The sequence below is a fragment of the Pteropus alecto genome, unplaced genomic scaffold, assembly GCF_000325575.1.
Source record: "Pteropus alecto unplaced genomic scaffold, ASM32557v1 scaffold87, whole genome shotgun sequence".
Classification (NCBI taxonomy): Eukaryota; Metazoa; Chordata; class Mammalia; order Chiroptera; family Pteropodidae; genus Pteropus; species Pteropus alecto.
This window is the reverse complement of record NW_006443225.1, coordinates 14,920,420-14,938,130: the sequence shown is the minus strand read 5'-3', so window position 1 is coordinate 14,938,130 and position 17,711 is coordinate 14,920,420. Positions and strand designations below refer to the sequence as shown.

At 48.5% G+C, this 17,711-nt stretch overlaps 1 protein-coding gene across 1 annotated transcript; it reads right to left on the bottom strand.

The window, feature by feature from the left end:
• Nucleotides 1-324: 324 nt before the first annotated feature.
• On the bottom strand, nt 325-12,900 carry LOC112472585. The gene is made up of 4 exons (XM_025041115.1): nt 12,894-12,900; nt 5,026-5,208; nt 4,374-4,676; nt 325-4,244 (listed from the first exon to the last, which is right to left on the bottom strand). Exons 1-4 carry the CDS (start codon nt 12,898-12,900, stop codon nt 3,916-3,918), a joined length of 822 nt encoding a protein of 273 aa, XP_024896883.1. The 3' UTR covers nt 325-3,915.
• Between the last annotated feature and the right edge of the window lie 4,811 nt (nt 12,901-17,711).

The window sequence follows — 17,711 nt, the reverse complement described above, 5'->3', positions numbered from 1 at the left end:
GGGCACAGACTGAAGCCAGGCCGACTTGTTAGAATGCGACCTTTATCACTTACTGGCTCTGTGACCTTGAGTAAGCTATTTAGTCCTGCGTAGCCCAGTTTCCTCACTTTGTAGTGTAAAGTTGCTCCGTGGAATAAATGAGCGATCTATGTGAAGCACTTAGTGTCTGGCATGAAGTAAGTCTCATATGTTAGCTTATTAATAACTGAGCTTAGAGTCTCTCCCTTGTGACTGTTCACAGTGGCCGGTGGGAAGGGAAATATAGGCACAGGACAAAATGAGATTCTGTGTTGGAAGACTTCTTAAAGAATAAAGTGTCAGGGCTGAGACCAACATAATTTTTATTTGAAAGAAATAGTCTTCGTGAAGTGTGAATACATACAGGAATTTTTTTAAATCTCAGATAAAAGGATGATATGCCCCAAACACACACGCGTACACACACACACTACCTTGTCCGAGATAGTTGTAATTATTTTTTTTGCGATGCCTCCCAGAAGTGTTATTCCCTTCCACTCTTACCATTAATAACATTTACTATGTTTGTTAAGGCATCTGGTTTACCACCAAGGTGTAAGTTATGTAATTTTTTCTGAACTTTTGAGAATGAGTTGCAGACATCGTGAACTTCAACCTCAAAATATTTGTTTATCCCTTAGAAACCAGGATAGTCTCTTACGTAACTACTATATAATTATGAAATTCAGGAAATTTAACATCGATACGGTACTTTTACCAAAACACGGGTTATACACATATTTCACCATTCGTCCCAATGCTATTTATAGCAATACCTTTGTCTTGCTGAGAATCCACTCCAGGATGACACATTGCATTTAGCTGTCCTATCTCTAGTCTCCTTTAATCCGGAATAGTTCCTCAGAATCTCTTTGTTTTTTGCAAAATTGAGTTTTTAGAGAACAGGTGAGTCATTTAGTAGAATTTCCCTCAACTTGAGTTTCTCCGGTAGTTTCATCATGGTCAGGCTCTGGCGACAGCTTTCGGGCAGGAGCACAACATGAGTTAAGTGTCCTCAGTGCGTCACATCAGGAGGGACGTGATGTCGGTTTTACCTGTTACTGGTGGAGTGACTTTAATCACTCGGTTACGGTGGAGTCCAGCTCTGGCTCATTCTTACGAGTCCGGTGCCTAAGCTCTTGGCAGGACAGAGATGTCCTTTTTACATGGTCGTTTGGCTACACGGAGTCATTCCCATGGTTTCCTGGATGGACTTTAAATGATAGGGCCCTTGGGTAGGGGATGGGTGGGTTCAAGATGTACTTTGAAAGCTGGATCCAGAATAAGTGGAGCTTACTCCCTCGAAGGTTCAATAAGCCCATGGCTAGACATTTTGCGTGTCGGTGGGAAAGGGTTAATAAGGACATGGGACATCTGGTTTCCCTTAAGGAGAGTCGACCGTCCCCCAAATATCACTCCATTACACCTGAAGAAGTTAAATGGTCCCGTTCCCATGGAATCATCAGCCATTGTAGTCCAGACCTGTGATTTATAGAAAAAGTAGCTGTTCCTTAATTTTTCCCACAATGGCTTCATTCTTACCTTATGAACCTGCTTTGTCAGTGTTCGCTTTGATTTATGGAAGATTTCAAACTCCCCAAATAACTATCCCTTTTCTTTTCATTAAAGTTAATCCCCACAAAGACACTTTCATCCGCTGATTAGTCATGCCCCAGTGAGCTCCACTAACCAGAGGCTAAGTTACTGATGTGTTAAAGATGAAATCGCTGTGTCCTGGGACCACTGAAGAAACCCCACATGCTCTTTGACAGTTGGAATCTCACGATGCACGGCCTCTGCTGAGCAGCCTCGGTCGCATGCGCTCCTCGGAGTCCATAAATCTCTCTGGCCCCACGGCCTGTGAGGGCCGAGTGACCGTGGGGCCAAGTTCAGGCTGCCAACACACACTGCCCTGCATCCCCGGATATTGTGGAGCCTTCTTCAAACTCCAGCTTCCATTCCCAGTAACATGTAGTCAGCAGCCGATCTGTTACCCCAGAAGCACCAGTTCATTGTTTTCACCTGGCCTGTGGCCTCATAAATTTGCACCGACCCACAAGTCGACGAGACAGGAACTTGGATGTGATGTCGGCCACCAATGGCGCTGCCCCATCCTCCATCCTGCTGATTCTGGGCCATGTGCGAGCTTGGCTCAGCTCGTAGCGAGTCTCATTAGATGGTGATGGAGTCCTATCAGCACAGAAAAGCAGCCCACGTGGAAATGTGTAGTAATTCCTCACCAGCCAATTTAAAAAAAAAAAAAAAATTTCTTTTGGATTAAAAAAAAGTAGATCTTAGACCTTTTTACATACGTGAGGTTCAGTCTGGTCTAAGGCCACCATTTCTCAGCTGGCAGTTCATGGGGCCGCATGGTCCCTGCCTTATAGGATGTGCAGGGTTTAGCATCTTCAGCGCTCACAGCCCACGGCAAGAGAGACTCGCAGTCATTGTGACAATCACAAATGCAGTTTTCTTTTCCCTGCAAATATTTTAAACTGATCTCGTTTCTAAATAATGATCACTTTTTCGCTGCTTTCCAGCCCTTGGTTTAGACCAGGGATTGGCAAAATTGTCTGAAATTTCAGAAAGGAAATATTTTCTTGCTTTGCAAGCCATATAGTCTCTGTCCCAACTACTAAACCCTGCCATTCTAACCCAAAAGCAACCATAGACAATTATGTAAAAGAATAGGTGTGGCTGTTCTAATAAAACTTTATTAGAAAACAGGTAGAGGGCTGGGTTTTGCCCACAGGATGTTGTTAGTTGGCCCCTGATGGACACCCACAATATCTTAGAGATTAGGACTGTGGTCCCCAGGCCACCCTGTAGGCCAGGTCTCATCTTGTCATTCCCTTTTGAAAACATTCAATGGCTTCCCTTTTTATCTTTTTTGTAAAGGGTGGACTTGGACCACGTCATTAGAATCACTTGAGCTGCTTTGGGAAATGCAGTGTCCTCTCGTTTCTTCTCCAGAGCCACTAAGACAGCATCTCTAGGGGACAGGCTGGGGAGCTGCATGTTAACAGGCCTCCCATGAAATCCTAATGCAGCGGTTCTCAAAGTGCAGCCATGGACCCCGTCCTCCGTATGCTTCATGGGGTGTGCTGGGGGTGCGGGGAAGACCTTACAGAGACAGCGATAGCTGACAAAGGCCTGAAGGAGGACGCTTTCCTGAGTGCACGTCTGGGAGGGGTGTCCCAGGCGGAGCGAACGGGAGTCGAAAGCCCCTAGATCGTGTCTGGGGAGATGGCCAGTGTGGTAGGTGCGGGGGAGGGAGCCGCGAGGGGAGGAGAGGAGGCCTGAGAGGAAAGGGTCGGGGGCAGACGGGGCGGGGCCCGGAAGGCCACAGAGACACTTGGCTTTAGCTCAGAACAAAATGGGAGCCCTTGGAGAGTTCAAGCAGGTCAAATTATGCAAGCTATTCCAGGAATTTCGCCATCCCTTCCTCCTCCTCCTAGTCCAGGCCGGGCATTTATCTCCCTCCCACCGTGGGCAGCGAGTCCCGTGAGAAATGAGGCTCTGTCTTACCTGCCGTGACCCTCAGTGCCTAGCAATGGCCAGGACCTCTTGGGTATTCAACAAACACCGACGAGTGCAAAAATGCCTTTGCCTTCCTCCGTGCCGGATTCTGATTTTGGATCTGTAAGAACTTCTAGAGAAAAATGCCGTCTTTTCCAAATATTTATTTTCCTATGAGTAGCTTAATAAATGACATATTATCTTTTTTTTTTTTTTTAAATCCCATCATCCAAAACATTTCACCAGAGAACCAGAAATCAACATGCCTCTCCTTCATGATCGTAAATAAACCTGAATTAAAAATTAGCCTTTTCGGGAGGCGATCTTGCGGCCTGAGAGAGCCAATCCCTCCTTTCTGTACTGGGCCCTCGGGGCGTTTCACCATTCCCCTTCCTGCTCGCAGCCGGCCTCCTGTGCCTGAGCGCCCCGCACCTCCCTGCGGGGATCGTCCTGGCCAGAGTTTTCCGCAGCCCCAGCGGCGGAGCGAGGGATTGGGCGCCGTTTGCACTGACCACGCGGTGGCTTCCTGGCCTGACACCCCAGGCCGGACTCCGGGCTGCAGAGCTTGGCTCCCACTCCGCGTTCTGGCTGGGCGTTTTCTTCCCCTCGGCGCTGACAACCCGTCGCCCCTCTGGCTGCTCGCAGGACTGGAAACACACCTGCCTCGGAGAGGCCGCCAGGAGCCCCTGTCCTCTGTCCCTTGATTTCTGGAAAGGGCAGAAGGGAAATAAAAGTGCCCACATCCTTTCCGATACCTGTCGTGTAACGGACTCTGAGGGAGGAGATTTTAAGGAAGAAGAAGGTCACCGGTCAAAGAAACCACAGTATTTATTTACCTTGCGTCCGCGTGTGAGTATGCGTGTGAGTGTGAGCTTGCGCTCCTGCCCGGAGCTCTCTGTTCTTTTTATCTGTATTTATAAGAAGCAGTCGAACGGTTCTTCTTGTTCTGTGTCTAAGAAGCGATTTCCCTTTGGGACGGCAGTGCTCAGAAGAGCTGACTAAGAGTTGACTTAGCACGGGAGGAATCTGCGATTCCTTCCAGATGGGAAGCTGGGCAGCGCGCTGTGAGCCCCACGGGCCAGGGGCTGTCGCCGTTTTCTGTCTGTGTGGTTGGTCCGTGGGTGCTCCGTTAGTATTTGCTAAACAACGGAGTATGAGATGTTACCTGACTTTAAAAAATTAACCGCTGTGCTCCCCAATATTTCTTTCTACCCCATAACCCTTGTTCCACCCCAAATAGGCAGCCACAGAGAGGCAGCTCATCGCCACGGTGAACGGATGAATGATGGAAAAGACAGGGTTTTGAGGGGCCTCAGAGGAGAACCATTGCTTTGGACAAATTCCTTACGAATTAGATTTTCCGAGAATAAGGGGGCGCGCAAGGAGGGTCGGGACGAGTCCCCGTGCTTTCTTCTCCATCATTCCTATAAACCACCTCCCAGGGAGAGCTGACAGCAGAGAGGGATGAGATCCGAGACCTGGTCTTACCAACACCTGGGGCAGACGGAGCTGGGCCAGCCCCTCCCGAGAGCCGAAGACTATTCCCAGGAGCCTGAGGACGACACTGAGTAGGGGCCAGGCTGCCCGTGTGAGCCCAGCAGCAGGACACCCCTGGAGCTGTCTGTGACTCCCAAGTAGCTAGCGACTCCTCTGCCAGCTGCCTCTTTACTGCTCAGAGGAGAACAGAGCCTGGCACAAAGCTGGCATTCAATAAATATTTATTGAATTAATATATACAGGGACTCCATGACTATTTCCAGGTTTCTACACTTGGCCTGAGTAAATTTAACCCACTTTGTGTCTGTTAAACTCCAGACACATTCTAACACCCTCACTAGACACGGGGAGAAATAGCCCGTCAGCCGGTTGTCACCATGCACTCTGCGAGGCATCGTAAGGATGGCACTGACTCATAAGCTCCCGCCCCCTAACAGTTGCTGGTTGCGGGGGGGCAAGGCTCAGGGAACAAAAAGAGGAAGTAAGAACAAGAAGCGTAAGAACCAGATGAGGCTGTCGTTGCCAGAGGAATGGATAGAGAGTAGCGAGAGATAGTGGGGAAGGAGGATAGAGAAATATGAGCAGAAATGGAGAGAGAGGGAGGAGGAGGAGGAGGCGGCGGGGAGGAGAGACGTATAGCCACGTGAGAGAGGAATGAGAGGAACAAAGGAGTGGAAGCGGGTGGGCACAGCGTGATCTGGTGCCAAGAGACTATCGATATCAGTGGCTGGAGTGACCGGTTGACGGAAGGTCTAATCATTCAGTGGGAGGGACCCGCCAAATCGCACCAGTTCTAATACCAGGCTAAGGAGTCTGGACTTCGCACGGAAGCGGAGCTGGTGACCAAACTTGCAGGGCCCAGCGCAAACTGAAAAGTCGGGGTCCCTTGGTCAGAAATTATTAAGTTTCAAGACAGAGTAGCAGAGCATCAAACCAAGGGCAAGGCCGTGCCCTTGACCGTGCGACCGCCCACTGGAACCCACACTGTGCGTGAGCGTGGAGAGCGCATGGAAAGGTTTTGAGTGGGAAAGGCCGGACGAGAACGTGGCATTAGAAGGGCTAGCGGTCAGAGCCTCCTGGATGCGGGGGGACAGGAAGTGGCAGAGGGGCACCTCTTAGGAAGTCACTGGACTTGCCAAGCGTGCGGGGAAGCTCGGTGGCTGCAGGACGGGGCAGAAGGGACGCGCGTGATGTGATAGGATGGAGCCCGTGCCCAGGGGCTGAGTGGGGCCAGAGCCCAGGCCCTCCGTGGTGGCGCTGTGGCCCGCGCCTGGGTCTTGGAGAAAGCTGGCATCATGGAGAGAAAGAGGAAGTGCGGAAAAGGGCGCTGGCTTTGGGAGGCTGGTGAGCAGTTAGCAGCCTTACTCATGCCAAAGGTGAGACAAGGGCAGGGCCTCCGAGAAGTGCCCAGCCGGCCGCCGAAGACGAGAAGGTTCGCCTTGGGAAATAAAGACCTGAAAGGCGTGACCAGAGTTGTGTAGCTGTTGAGGCCGGAGGTCGTGTGCCGTTCCTTAGGAACCAAGTAGACAGATAAGCAGAGGGCTAAGAAAAAGACGAGTACTGTAAAATAATGTTTTCTACCACCACTTAAAGGGATTGGGCAGTTAGCCGTGAGGTCCGAGCCAGCAGCCTGGTGGAAGGTTCTTCCAATCGCTGTTTGCACTAGGTAGTTGTGTGGGATAACAAATCCGTCTTGATCCTTCAGAGCTAAACCATGGTAAATAATAATAATAATAATAATAGTAATGCTGAAATTCTGGTACGAACTCATCAGCATTGTCAGAGGGCTCTCGTGGCAGTTTCCCCCTGTCCCTTTTCCTCACTTTTTAATGATCCATTTATTTTTCAGGCAATTCTTGCAGGAATTTGAAAGTTTAAGCAGGGGTTACATGGAGAACTAACAGGAAATGTCTCATCTTTCCAAGTTTATTGTTGAGAGTGGCCAGATGTCATTTGTTTGTGAGTGGGAAATGGGGAGTTAGATCACAGAACGTGAAATTTAAAACCCCATGTTAAAAAAAAAAAGTGGGGCGAGGTGGGGTGGAGAGGAGGAACGCACACGGGGAAGCCACTTTGCCTCCCGCGACTGGCAACAGCACCGCGGAGCCGGGCTCACACGCGGGGCGCTCATGGAACGTGGCTTAGTGTCTGCGGCCACGGCTCTCTCCGGTCCGTGTGCGAACAGCTGGTCTCTGCCTGGGCCGGCCAGGGTGCCCGGGAGCTCTGTGCAGGTCTGCTGTAATTATAACCCCCCGCGAAGGGCCAGGAGTGGAGGCCAGCGCTCTTATTGGTCATCATGCCCTGGAATAAGGAATGAGAGAGGAGCTTACCAACAGTCCTTCTGTCTTTAGCGCTTATAAAAGCAATTATATTGATTTTTTAAAATTGTATTTTCAGCCTCTGTAGTTTAAACTCTGGGTCGGTCAAGCACTTCCAGACTGCTCAGGCTGGCTGGCTCAGATCCGGCCCCTTCCTCCCTAATTGCTCACTGCCTGTCCCGGAAATGCCCTCTCCGTCCCTTGCTGTTGCTCCAGTGGGCCTTGGCAGGCTCCCTCTTGGCCAGGTGTTTTCCCCAGCAGTTGCCATGGCAGCAACATACAACAGAGGTTCTAAGGGGCTTGGAATTGGCCAGCTGGAGGTGGGGCCTGAGTTCCTGTCTCCAGCCCACGACTCACTGATCCATCTGTCCTCCTCAGACAGCACGCAGCACAGGGCTGTGCTTGCTTGGAAGATGACAGGCTCCAGGCCAGACAAAGAGACGTAAACTTGGAATTGGTTATTGGATCACTGGGCCAACACGGGACACACAGCGGAGTGGAAGGGTACAGAGCAAAGAAATCCAAGAGCAGCTCCAAGGCTGAGACCTTCTTGGCCAGTTTTGCAAAGGAGAAGAAAGCCGCCACCTACCTGCTGGGCCGTCAAGGGCAACAGGAGAGATTGTCCTCAACCCCAGCCCCTCCTCCACGCTAAGTTATTTAGCAGGGTTTTCTTCCCCTGGCCCAGATCCTGAAATCACCACATTAGTCTCCTCCAAGGCTTAAATCATTAATGCTTCATCGATGCAGATACTGAACCGGAGATGCAGCCACATTGGCTCACCTGCCACATGGGCTACCCAGGCATTTACTGTCCTGGTGTCCGGGGCGGGAAACACACAGATAAGCTGTTGTTGTTGTTGTTGTTGTTATTATTATTATTATTATTATTATAAATATATATGTGTAATATGTATATTTATTATCATGAAATTGACCATTTTAACCACTTTCAAGTGTACAGTTCCGTTAAGTACGTTTGTGATGTCATGTGACCATTGCCACCCTCCATTCCCAGAACTGTTTCATCGTCCCAAGCAGAATTCTGTACCTTAATTAAGCAACAACTCCCCATCCCGCCCCCCTTGGCCCCTGATAAATTCCAGTCTACTTTCTCTCTATATAAATTTGCCTATTCTAGGCACCAACAGATGAGTTTTAAAAAATAACTTTGCTGTTTTTATAAACAATACATTTTTTACATATGCTCAGGAACACAGAAAAGTACAAAGAAAAATTACATCATAACATACTGTTGTCAGCATTTGCTGAATATCATCCTGGATGCCTTTGTACGCATACAGACTTATTGAACCATGGGAAGAAAAATACAATCAGATAGATAAATTTTTATAAAATTGAAATTATTCAACATGTGGGCGTTTTAAGTTAAAAATTAAATTTTTCTTGCATTTCACAGAAGAAAAAGTAACCGAAGGTATTGCCAAACCTTTAGAGAAGTGATTTTATACCCCAAAAACATTAACTCAAAAAATTCCTCTTTATTATTGAAAACAGTGAAGATGATGGACTCCTGATAATTTATCGATTATATTTCTCAACTTTGGCTGGAGCCAGTGAGACCCTGTGGTGAGTGACAGTAATGTCCGTGCACTTCCTCTGCCTCTGGCTTCCCCCTCCACCCGGCTCTAAACCCCAGTTGTTAGTTGGCCGATTCCTTTTGCCTCGTCGAGGTGATGACATCTGCGTTCAGGACGGGCGAGGCGCGGCGGGCGAGGTGCGGGTGATGGCTTCACGGCGCCGGGGCTGTGCGCTGGGATGTCTCATTGTCGGAGCAGAGGAATGGCGGAGGCAGGCGGCTGTGCAGAGAGCCGACCATGGCCCGAGCATTATGCTCACCAACTACTTTCCATGTAGTAAGTTCCTCGACCCTTACAGATAACTCAGGATCGGCACTGCTGGTTATATATTTTTGTTATCATTTTTGCTCTATAGATAAAGAGCTGAGACTTGGGGGAGGACCTCGCCCAGGGTCACACAGCTGTAGGGCTGCAGAGCTCACATGCTGCGTTCTCTCTCCTCGCCCCGCAGGTGAACAGCCAGTGGGTCTGCGACCTCAACGAGGGGGCTCTTTCTGGTAGGGACCCTGAGGGTGGCAGAGATGGTGGCAGGGCCGCCAACGCTTTATGTCCACACGGTGCGTTCCCACGGTTCACCCAGTTTGCTCTGCTCCATAGTATTTCCACCCGACAGACAAGGCAGAAGGTGACTTAGTCCCCCAGCGGCACAGCTCGGGAGTCATTTCCAGCGCCAGCCCCTTTCTACTGTGCCCTCTCCTCAGCCCAGTGCGCTCTGATCTGGACTATGGTACTTGGCCAGTTTTAATGGGAGGGGGCTTCCTTCACTGATAATTTAAAAAAGCCCTTTCAACTAACATCTGTTAGATGCCATCGGAAGAAAATGCGAGGGCTCTGTATTAGTCTCCTGAGGTTGCTGGTAACAAATTAGCACAAACTGGGTTATTTAAAACAAGAGAAATGCATTGTCTCATAGTTCCGGAGGCCAGAGTCCAAAATCGAGGTATCGGCCAGCGGTGCTCCATTGAAGGCACTAGGGGACAACGCCACTTGCGTCCTGCAGCTTCCGGTGGCCGCCGGTGAGCTTTGCTGATGGTCAGCTCATGGCTGCAGCACTACAATCTCTGCCTCCATCGCACATGGCCCTCTCCTCTCTCATAAGGACACTTGTCATTGGAGTTAAGGCCTACCCTGATCCAGGATGATCTCATCTCATCTCAAGAGCCTTAATTTAATTACACCTTCAAAGACTCTTTTTCCAAATAACGTGGCATTCACAGGTTCTAGGAGGACCTATCTTTGGGTAGGGTAGGAGGGGTGGGGGGGTGGCATTCAACCACAGGCTTCACAGTGAACCCTGACTCCGGAAACAGTGTCCTCCCCAGTTGATGTTTGATTGGAGCCATCGATGGGAGCAGACAGACCAGTCATTCACTGATTAAACTCCAGGCCTGTCTTAAACAGGGAGCTACTGGTAGCCCCACTGTAGGACCTGGGTTCCACCTCCCTGAGTCACAGGCACACACGCAACTGCGAATGTTTCTACATTTTACTATTAGAATTTCTTTATTTGGGGGGAGGAGAGGCTAGAAAACGCACATCCTCAGTTTCTGATTGGAAAAAAAGGCAGCAAAGCTCAAACGCCACATCCATACATAATGCGTGTGACATCCATATATAATGCTCTCCTGTAGGTCACACAAACACCCTCAAAGGAGTTTGTTCAATGTATTGATCTGTCCCCAGGTTTATAGGACATATTATGGGCTTGGAACATCTATTAATTTTGAAAAATAGACTGAGGCCTGGTCCAGAAGGTGCTTTTAAGCCGCATCCTTTGTCTGAGTTTGTGCCTTTCTCTGAGGGATATGGTGGCCTGAGGCCTGGTGTCTCACGTCTGGTTTCACTCTGTCCAAGAAACCCTTGCTCACTGGTTCTCTGCCATACTAATCCCTAAAATTCTTTTCTTTCCTTTCTAGTCCATCTCTTACCAAATGTAAAGAGACTTAAAGTGGATTCATTTTTGGTACCAAAGACCTTCCCCAGGAGGAGACGTCCCTTCTTATCATCCTGTGTGACTCCGCACACCCCCTCCTAATTCCTCCCTGACTCACCCCAGGCCTCAGGACTCAAGGCTTCTCCGAAATTCCAAAGGCTCTGTTGCTGTGCTGCTCACCAGCACTTGGCACACGCCTCATCACTGATGCTGGGAGATCGATGATGCAATCAGTGTCTTGCCTCCCTGTATCCCCCGTCTGCTTCCAGGACCAGCATGACTGGATGTGAGGTCGATGATGCTCTAAGGACACTGGGAGCCCCTGCTATTCCTGGAACCCCTCAGATCTTTTTTTCAGAAATCAACAGCTTTATACATTTAATTCATTTTAGAATAGCTGTCTTCCACTGATTTATATTTACCCTTAAAACTGGTAGAAATCCCTAGCTTTGCTCTTTTCAAATAGCCAGCTTTTGGTTTTATTATTTAGACCCCATGCTCGTTTCAGGAAAAAAAAATGTGAAGCCTCACACCCTGGGATGTAACACATTTTTATCTGTGACTAATGCTATAATCAGAGAATCGGCATGATAGAGACTACCAGGCATGTGTGGCTGCTTCATGGCTCCTGCTAGGAAATGAAGCAGTATTCTCCAACAACCGGGGTGCTCACCACGCCCCCAGTCCAGCCTTAGTCACCATCGAGTGCATGACCCTTCCTCAGTGTTCCTGCCAGGAGCTTACCCTGAGTTAACTGCGTCAAGCAATGTTCACCTGCTTTACGTGGATTTTTTTTTTAATTGAGATACAATTCACATAACATTATATTAGTTTCAAGTATACCACATACTGATTCGATACTTGTATGTATTGCAAAAGGATCAACACAATAAGTCTAGTTAATATTCATCAACACATAGTCACAATTTTTTTCTTCTGATGAGAACTTTTAAAACTTGCTCCCTTAGCAACTTTCAGATAGTCTCCACGCTGTACATTACATCCCCAGGGCTTATTTATTTGAAACTAGAAGTTCGCACCTTTGACACCCTTCACCCATTTCACCCACCCACCCCTGCCCCCTTGCCTCTGGCAACCACCAATCTATTTTTCATATCTATGAGCTCAGAGTTTTTGTTTCGTTTCGTTTTGTTTTAGATCCCACATATGGGATCATATGGTATTTGTCTTTCTCTGACTTATTTCGTTTAGCATAATGCCCTCAAGGCCCATCTGTGTTGTCACAAATGGCAGGATTTCCTTCTTTTTTATGACTGAATAATATTCCATTATATGTATGTAAAACACCTTTTCTTCATCCCTTCATCCATCAGTGAACTCGTAGCTTATCTCCCCGTCTTGGCAGCAGGGAAAATGTGGGTGTGGCCATCTTTTCAAGCTAGCGTTTTTGTTTCCTTCGGATAAATACCCAGAAGTAGAGTTGTTGGGTCATAAGGCAGTTCTATTTAAAATTTTTTGAGGAAGCTCCATACTGTTTTCCAGAGCAGCTGCACCAATTTGCAGTCCCACCAACAGTGCATGAGGATTTTCTTTTCTCTACATTTTTGCCAACACTTGTTATTTCTTGTCTTTGATGACGGCCATTGTGACAGGCGCGAGGTGACGTCTCGTGATTTTGATTTGCATTTCCCTAATGATTAGCAGTGTTGAGCACCTTTTCATATACCTGTTGGCCATCTGTATGTTTTCTTTCAGAAAATGTCTATTCTTTCATACCCTGCCTATTTTTTAAATTGAATCGTTTGTGTTTTTGCTGCTAACTTGTGTTAGTTCTTTATCTATTTTGGATATTAAGCCCTTATCAGGTATGTGGTTTAGAACTATTTTTTTCCTCATTCCATAGGTTGTCTTTTCACTTTGTTGGTGATTTCTTTTGCTGTGCAGAAGCTTTTTGTGCGTAGTCCTACTTGTTTATTTTTGCTTCTGCTTCCCGTGCTTTTAGTGTCAAATCTAAACTATCATCGCCAAGACCACTGTCATGGCGCTCACCGTCCATGTCGCTCTCGCCTGTCCTTAATCCTCTCACCAGGCCTATGTAGTAAGTTGTATCATAGTCTCCATTTTAAAATGAGAAAACCTATGTTCTTTGAGGGAAAGTCACCTGCCCACGGTCACAGAGTTTTACCCTGATGCCTTTTAGAGTCTGCACACCCAACCGCCATTGGCACTTTTGGTTGGCACCTGACCACTGTGTCAAACTGCCGTGTCACGGGGCCAGTGTCCTAAAGCAGTGGGAGCAGCAGCCACGAGGCCACACTACGCCTCCCAGGAGAGCTAGTCGACATCCTAACAGCACTCATCGAGGACGTCGTGATGCGGAAAGTGAATTAAACACATCGCAGTCAGTATGACTAGAATCCCATGGGTTAGGACACAGGTTCTGTTTTGATCCCTATTTTACTCATGAGGAAATTGTGGGTTTAAGTGACTCGTTTTGCCCAAGGTCGCCCAGTAGGTGGGTGGTGGAGATGAGATTCGAGCCCAGCTCTTCGATCCCTAAGTTGATTGCTCCCGAGAACCCGCTTTCCCACGAAGGCTCGGGCAGTGCCTCCTTGGCCTGCTTCGATCACCTCGATGAAGCTCACTTCTCCCAAAACATCTTTTGCACCTGCTGCCCTGTCTGAAATCCCCGCTACCAGCCCTGCCTCTGCCAGGCTCCCACCCTGCAGGGCATCCCTCACTAGGCAGGGCTCGCTATTTATTTCCAACACCTGGCCTGGAGTAGGCCCTCGCAAAGTGAATGTGGCAGAGGGAAGGGGGAGCGGTTCTAGTCCCAGGGCGGGATAGGCCCCCGCCTCTTCGCCCGGGCTGGCTGGTCCTCAGGGCGCAGGGCGTCCGACTGCCTCCACAGACAGAGAGGGCGGCCCACTGGGCATGTCTACTGCAGGTTCTTCCCAGTCCCAGACAAGGGCAGAAAGCCCACGTTCCCAGAGAGGGTCCTGGAAACAAGCATGGTTACCCGCTTATCCGTATTTAGTCAAAGTCTCTTTCTCTCTCCTAGGACAGCAAATCATGAAAGGCGAGGCAGCATCATTAGATCCGTCCCTCACCCCCCACCCCCAAATCCATCAAGCAGCCCCGCCACGCCCCCTCCCATAGGCAGATTTACTCCCAGACCTTCCTCCATGCATTATACACGAAAATCGGATCACACGCTACATATGGCTCTGTAGCTCATCCTTCCCATTTAAACACATTGGGCTTCTTTTCACTGGCGACTCACGTAGATCTGCTGTTATCTTTTGCAAGTAATTTCATTGCATTTCATCATGCGACATACCAGGCATACCACATGACGCTACAGCAGTCTCCCACTCACGAAGAACGTAGTGGTCTCCAACTTTTCGCTGTTTCCAGTAGTGCCATGATGAACATTTCTGTGTGCAGAACAGCCTCGGGGGCGTGTTTCTTCCGGGCGGTGGGGCTCAGCTTTGGAAAGCCAGCTTCAGGCTGCCCCTTGTGCAGTGCCGGGCAGTGGATGAGTCAGTTTGCCAGGCTGTCTGAGCTGTCGGTGAGAATGATCATGAGTGAGGCTCTGGACCCCACAGAGTCGACGCCCTGGCTGGCCTCTCACCTCCCATTCCGGGGAATGGAGAGACCTCCGTGTCGTTTTCTGTAATGCCAGAGGAAATCCCCAGATAAGTGGACACCCTCGTGCTTCGCAGAAGGCGCTCCCACTCCCGCGGGGATGAGTGATGAGCGCGTTCTTCGTCACAGTTCACAGTCCTCCGTGGCTCTACGGGCTGCCAGAACCTCGCTCAGCTGCCAGCTGCTGCTGCCTCAGCGGGACACAGCACTTCCTAGAAAATCGTCACTCCATTTAGTGTTTATCTTTGGCATGGGTTCTTGTTTCCCATAAACTCTCCCAACATTAAAGGTAGTTTTTCGGTAAATCTCATGGGATGTCTACATAAAGAGGGAAAGAATGCTCTTTGTTTTAGGTTTTCCATTTTACTTTAATGTGCCAGAGGAAAGGAAACCATATTCCCATTTTTAGATAGTGATAAATAGATGATTCTAGCTAGAGAACTCAGTACTGTTTTATAATCATTATCTTTAACTCGTTAAAAAGCCAGTGTCCTGGTTGAGGGGTACAGGGGGCAGGAGAACTGTTACACACCGGAATACACAGATTTCTCATACTTGTCACCTACAGTCTTGATTTTTGTCACACCCGTGAACCAATTGTACCATTAGTTCCTTATTATTTTTAAGGACTTTTAAAAACATAGCTTCATCCTAATTACTATTTTAAATGATAGATTTGGTGTGCTAGTTGTACTTTTTCTGAAGCGTATTAAAACAAACAAACAAAAATGTTGACTATTAAATGCTCCAGAGGCCTGAACGGGGCCACACCCTCATAAACCCTGGACCCAGTTGGAGCCCAGCTTCCAGCCTCCTATTGTGGTGTCTCCTGAGGCTACCAGAGGGGGAATGCCATTCAGACATGGAAGCATCCCATGTGTCTTTGCATTTTTGTGCATTAAAGGGCCACAGAGCTAGAAATTGGGGTTGGGAGGAATGGAGAATTTATCTACTCGTGAAAGGCAGGGCAGCTAATTGGAAAACGCACAAGCACTGGAATCTGGCCTACGTACAAATCTTAGTGACATTAGACGAGGCTCTTCATTTGTAAAGAGGTCGCATTATGAGCCACTTTATGAAGTGGAACAAGGATTAAATATGATAATAAACACGAAGTTCCTGGTTGAGGGGAGGCATCCATACCCAATGGCGGCCAGCGGGAGCTTCAGAGCCTGGCCTCAGACATGGAGACCTGACCTGAGCCAACTGTGTGATCTAAGGACAATGACTTAACCTCTGGGGACCCTTGACTTGTCTAGACAATGGGGACCCAAAGTCTGTCCAGAGGACTGCTGACAGGAGCAAACAGAGCTCCTGGGAAAGCACCCCAGGCCCACAGGAGGCCCACAACCACAGAGGGCTGTCCTCTGAGCTGCACACCACAGTTGGCAGGTGTCCGAGTGTTGCTAAGCTGGGACTTGCTCTTTCCTTGTCTCCTGGGATGGGGAGCACAGTGAAGAAGTTGTGATGATAAACATTTCTGGCCAGCAGTGCCAGGGGATGTGGTAACGATACCAAGTGACCATCCGAGACCCATGGCCACACCGGTGGAGTGTGGCAGGTGTTGAGAGACTCTCCTAAGCTGATGTGGATTTCAGCGCAGTGATAGTTATCACATTTTTGAGCAAAGACTGCTCAGGAAAACCAGACGAGGTGTCAGGTTCCGTTATTTTCTGTTCCTCCGTGCTGGTCCTCTGGCATCCTTGACACCCAGCACGTGGTGTGGGGTCTGCCTCCCCGGCCATCCGGGGTGGTGGTGGACAGGGAGAGGGAACGGAAGGGCTCCACACCGGCTGAGGATGCGCTCAGATGTGGTGTTGAGAAAACAACTCTGCTTCCTGCAGAGACTTCAAAAGCCCACACCCTGTCTACCGCGGCACATTTTTGCAGCTGAAGGAGAAACTGCTGGCAACGGGAGTTTCCCTGATGTCATTGGGATTAGGCCGACTGCGTCCTCCCGCAGACATCGGGGAGTTGGCTCAGGAAGGGCTGGGTGGGAAGTGATGCAACTTTGGACAAAGGCTCTGGCTCTTCGCAGAGGGAGGTCAGGTGCGGCCCCCGGGTTCCCAGTTGGCTGAACTCCCACTCACACTTGATGGCAATGGAAACTTCTAGTCTTCAGAGTAAAGGGTATGGGGAGTCGAGATCCAGAGAAAAGGATGAGCAGGGCAGGCGGAGCCGCGTGAGGACGTCTGAGGTCTCCCTTTCTCCTCTCCTGCTACCCTCTCCACCGGGAAGGGAGAAAACCTTCGTTCTGTTGACTCGTCTTGGTGCTTTCAATTCCCAACTGTGTTCAGTTCTTCTAGGTGATGTTATTGTCCCAAGGAGAATCCTTTAAAGATGCCTGGAACACAGAGGAACCAGGGCTCCTTGGAGTAATAGCGGATTTCTGGTAGAGCAGAAAATGGCCAAGGTGGGCCTATGTGATTGTGCCAGAAAGCAGGGAAGCTATCAAAACTGGCCCAGGAGCCGGCTAGAGGGTCCTATTGGCCAAAGATGGGAAGTTTTTCGCATTAAAAAGAATAATGACTGCAATGTATTGACAGGTAGCAAATATAGAAAGCGATGAGTTCACATGATGTAAAGAGACCCCAGAGGTGGTTTGGATACCAACTCATTTCTCTGAAAATTGATAGGAGAATAAGCACATACCCCCCCCCTTTCCTGCATAAACTATATGTTGGAGTAATCGAAGAGCAAACAAGGTCAAGTTCGTCTGAGTAAGAGTGCTGTCTAATAAATGCAGAAGGAATAACAGAATTAGAAAATCACGACTTTGCAGCCCCTAATAAAATAATGGATTTAGAAGTGGTCGTCGGTGGATGCCAAAACTCTCTGGAGAAAGGTTGACAGGGAGTTTTATAACAGGGAATCTACATCAACACGTACGAAGTGTTCTCACATAAAAAATTTGAAGCTGAATCTACACAAGCCTCTAGATCTGCTCTGTTCAATACGGGGGCCACATGTGGCCTTGAACACTTGAAATGCAGCCATTCTGAATCGAGAGGTGTTTTAAGTGTACGATGCACATCCGATTTTGAAGATACAGTATGAAAAAATACAAAATAGCTCACTTATTATTTTTTATATTAATCATATTTTGAAATGATACTATTTTGGCTAATTCATATGGAATAAAACGTTATTAAAATAATTTTATATATTTCTTTTAACTTTTTTAATGTGGCTGCTGGAACACACCAATTGCATTTGTGA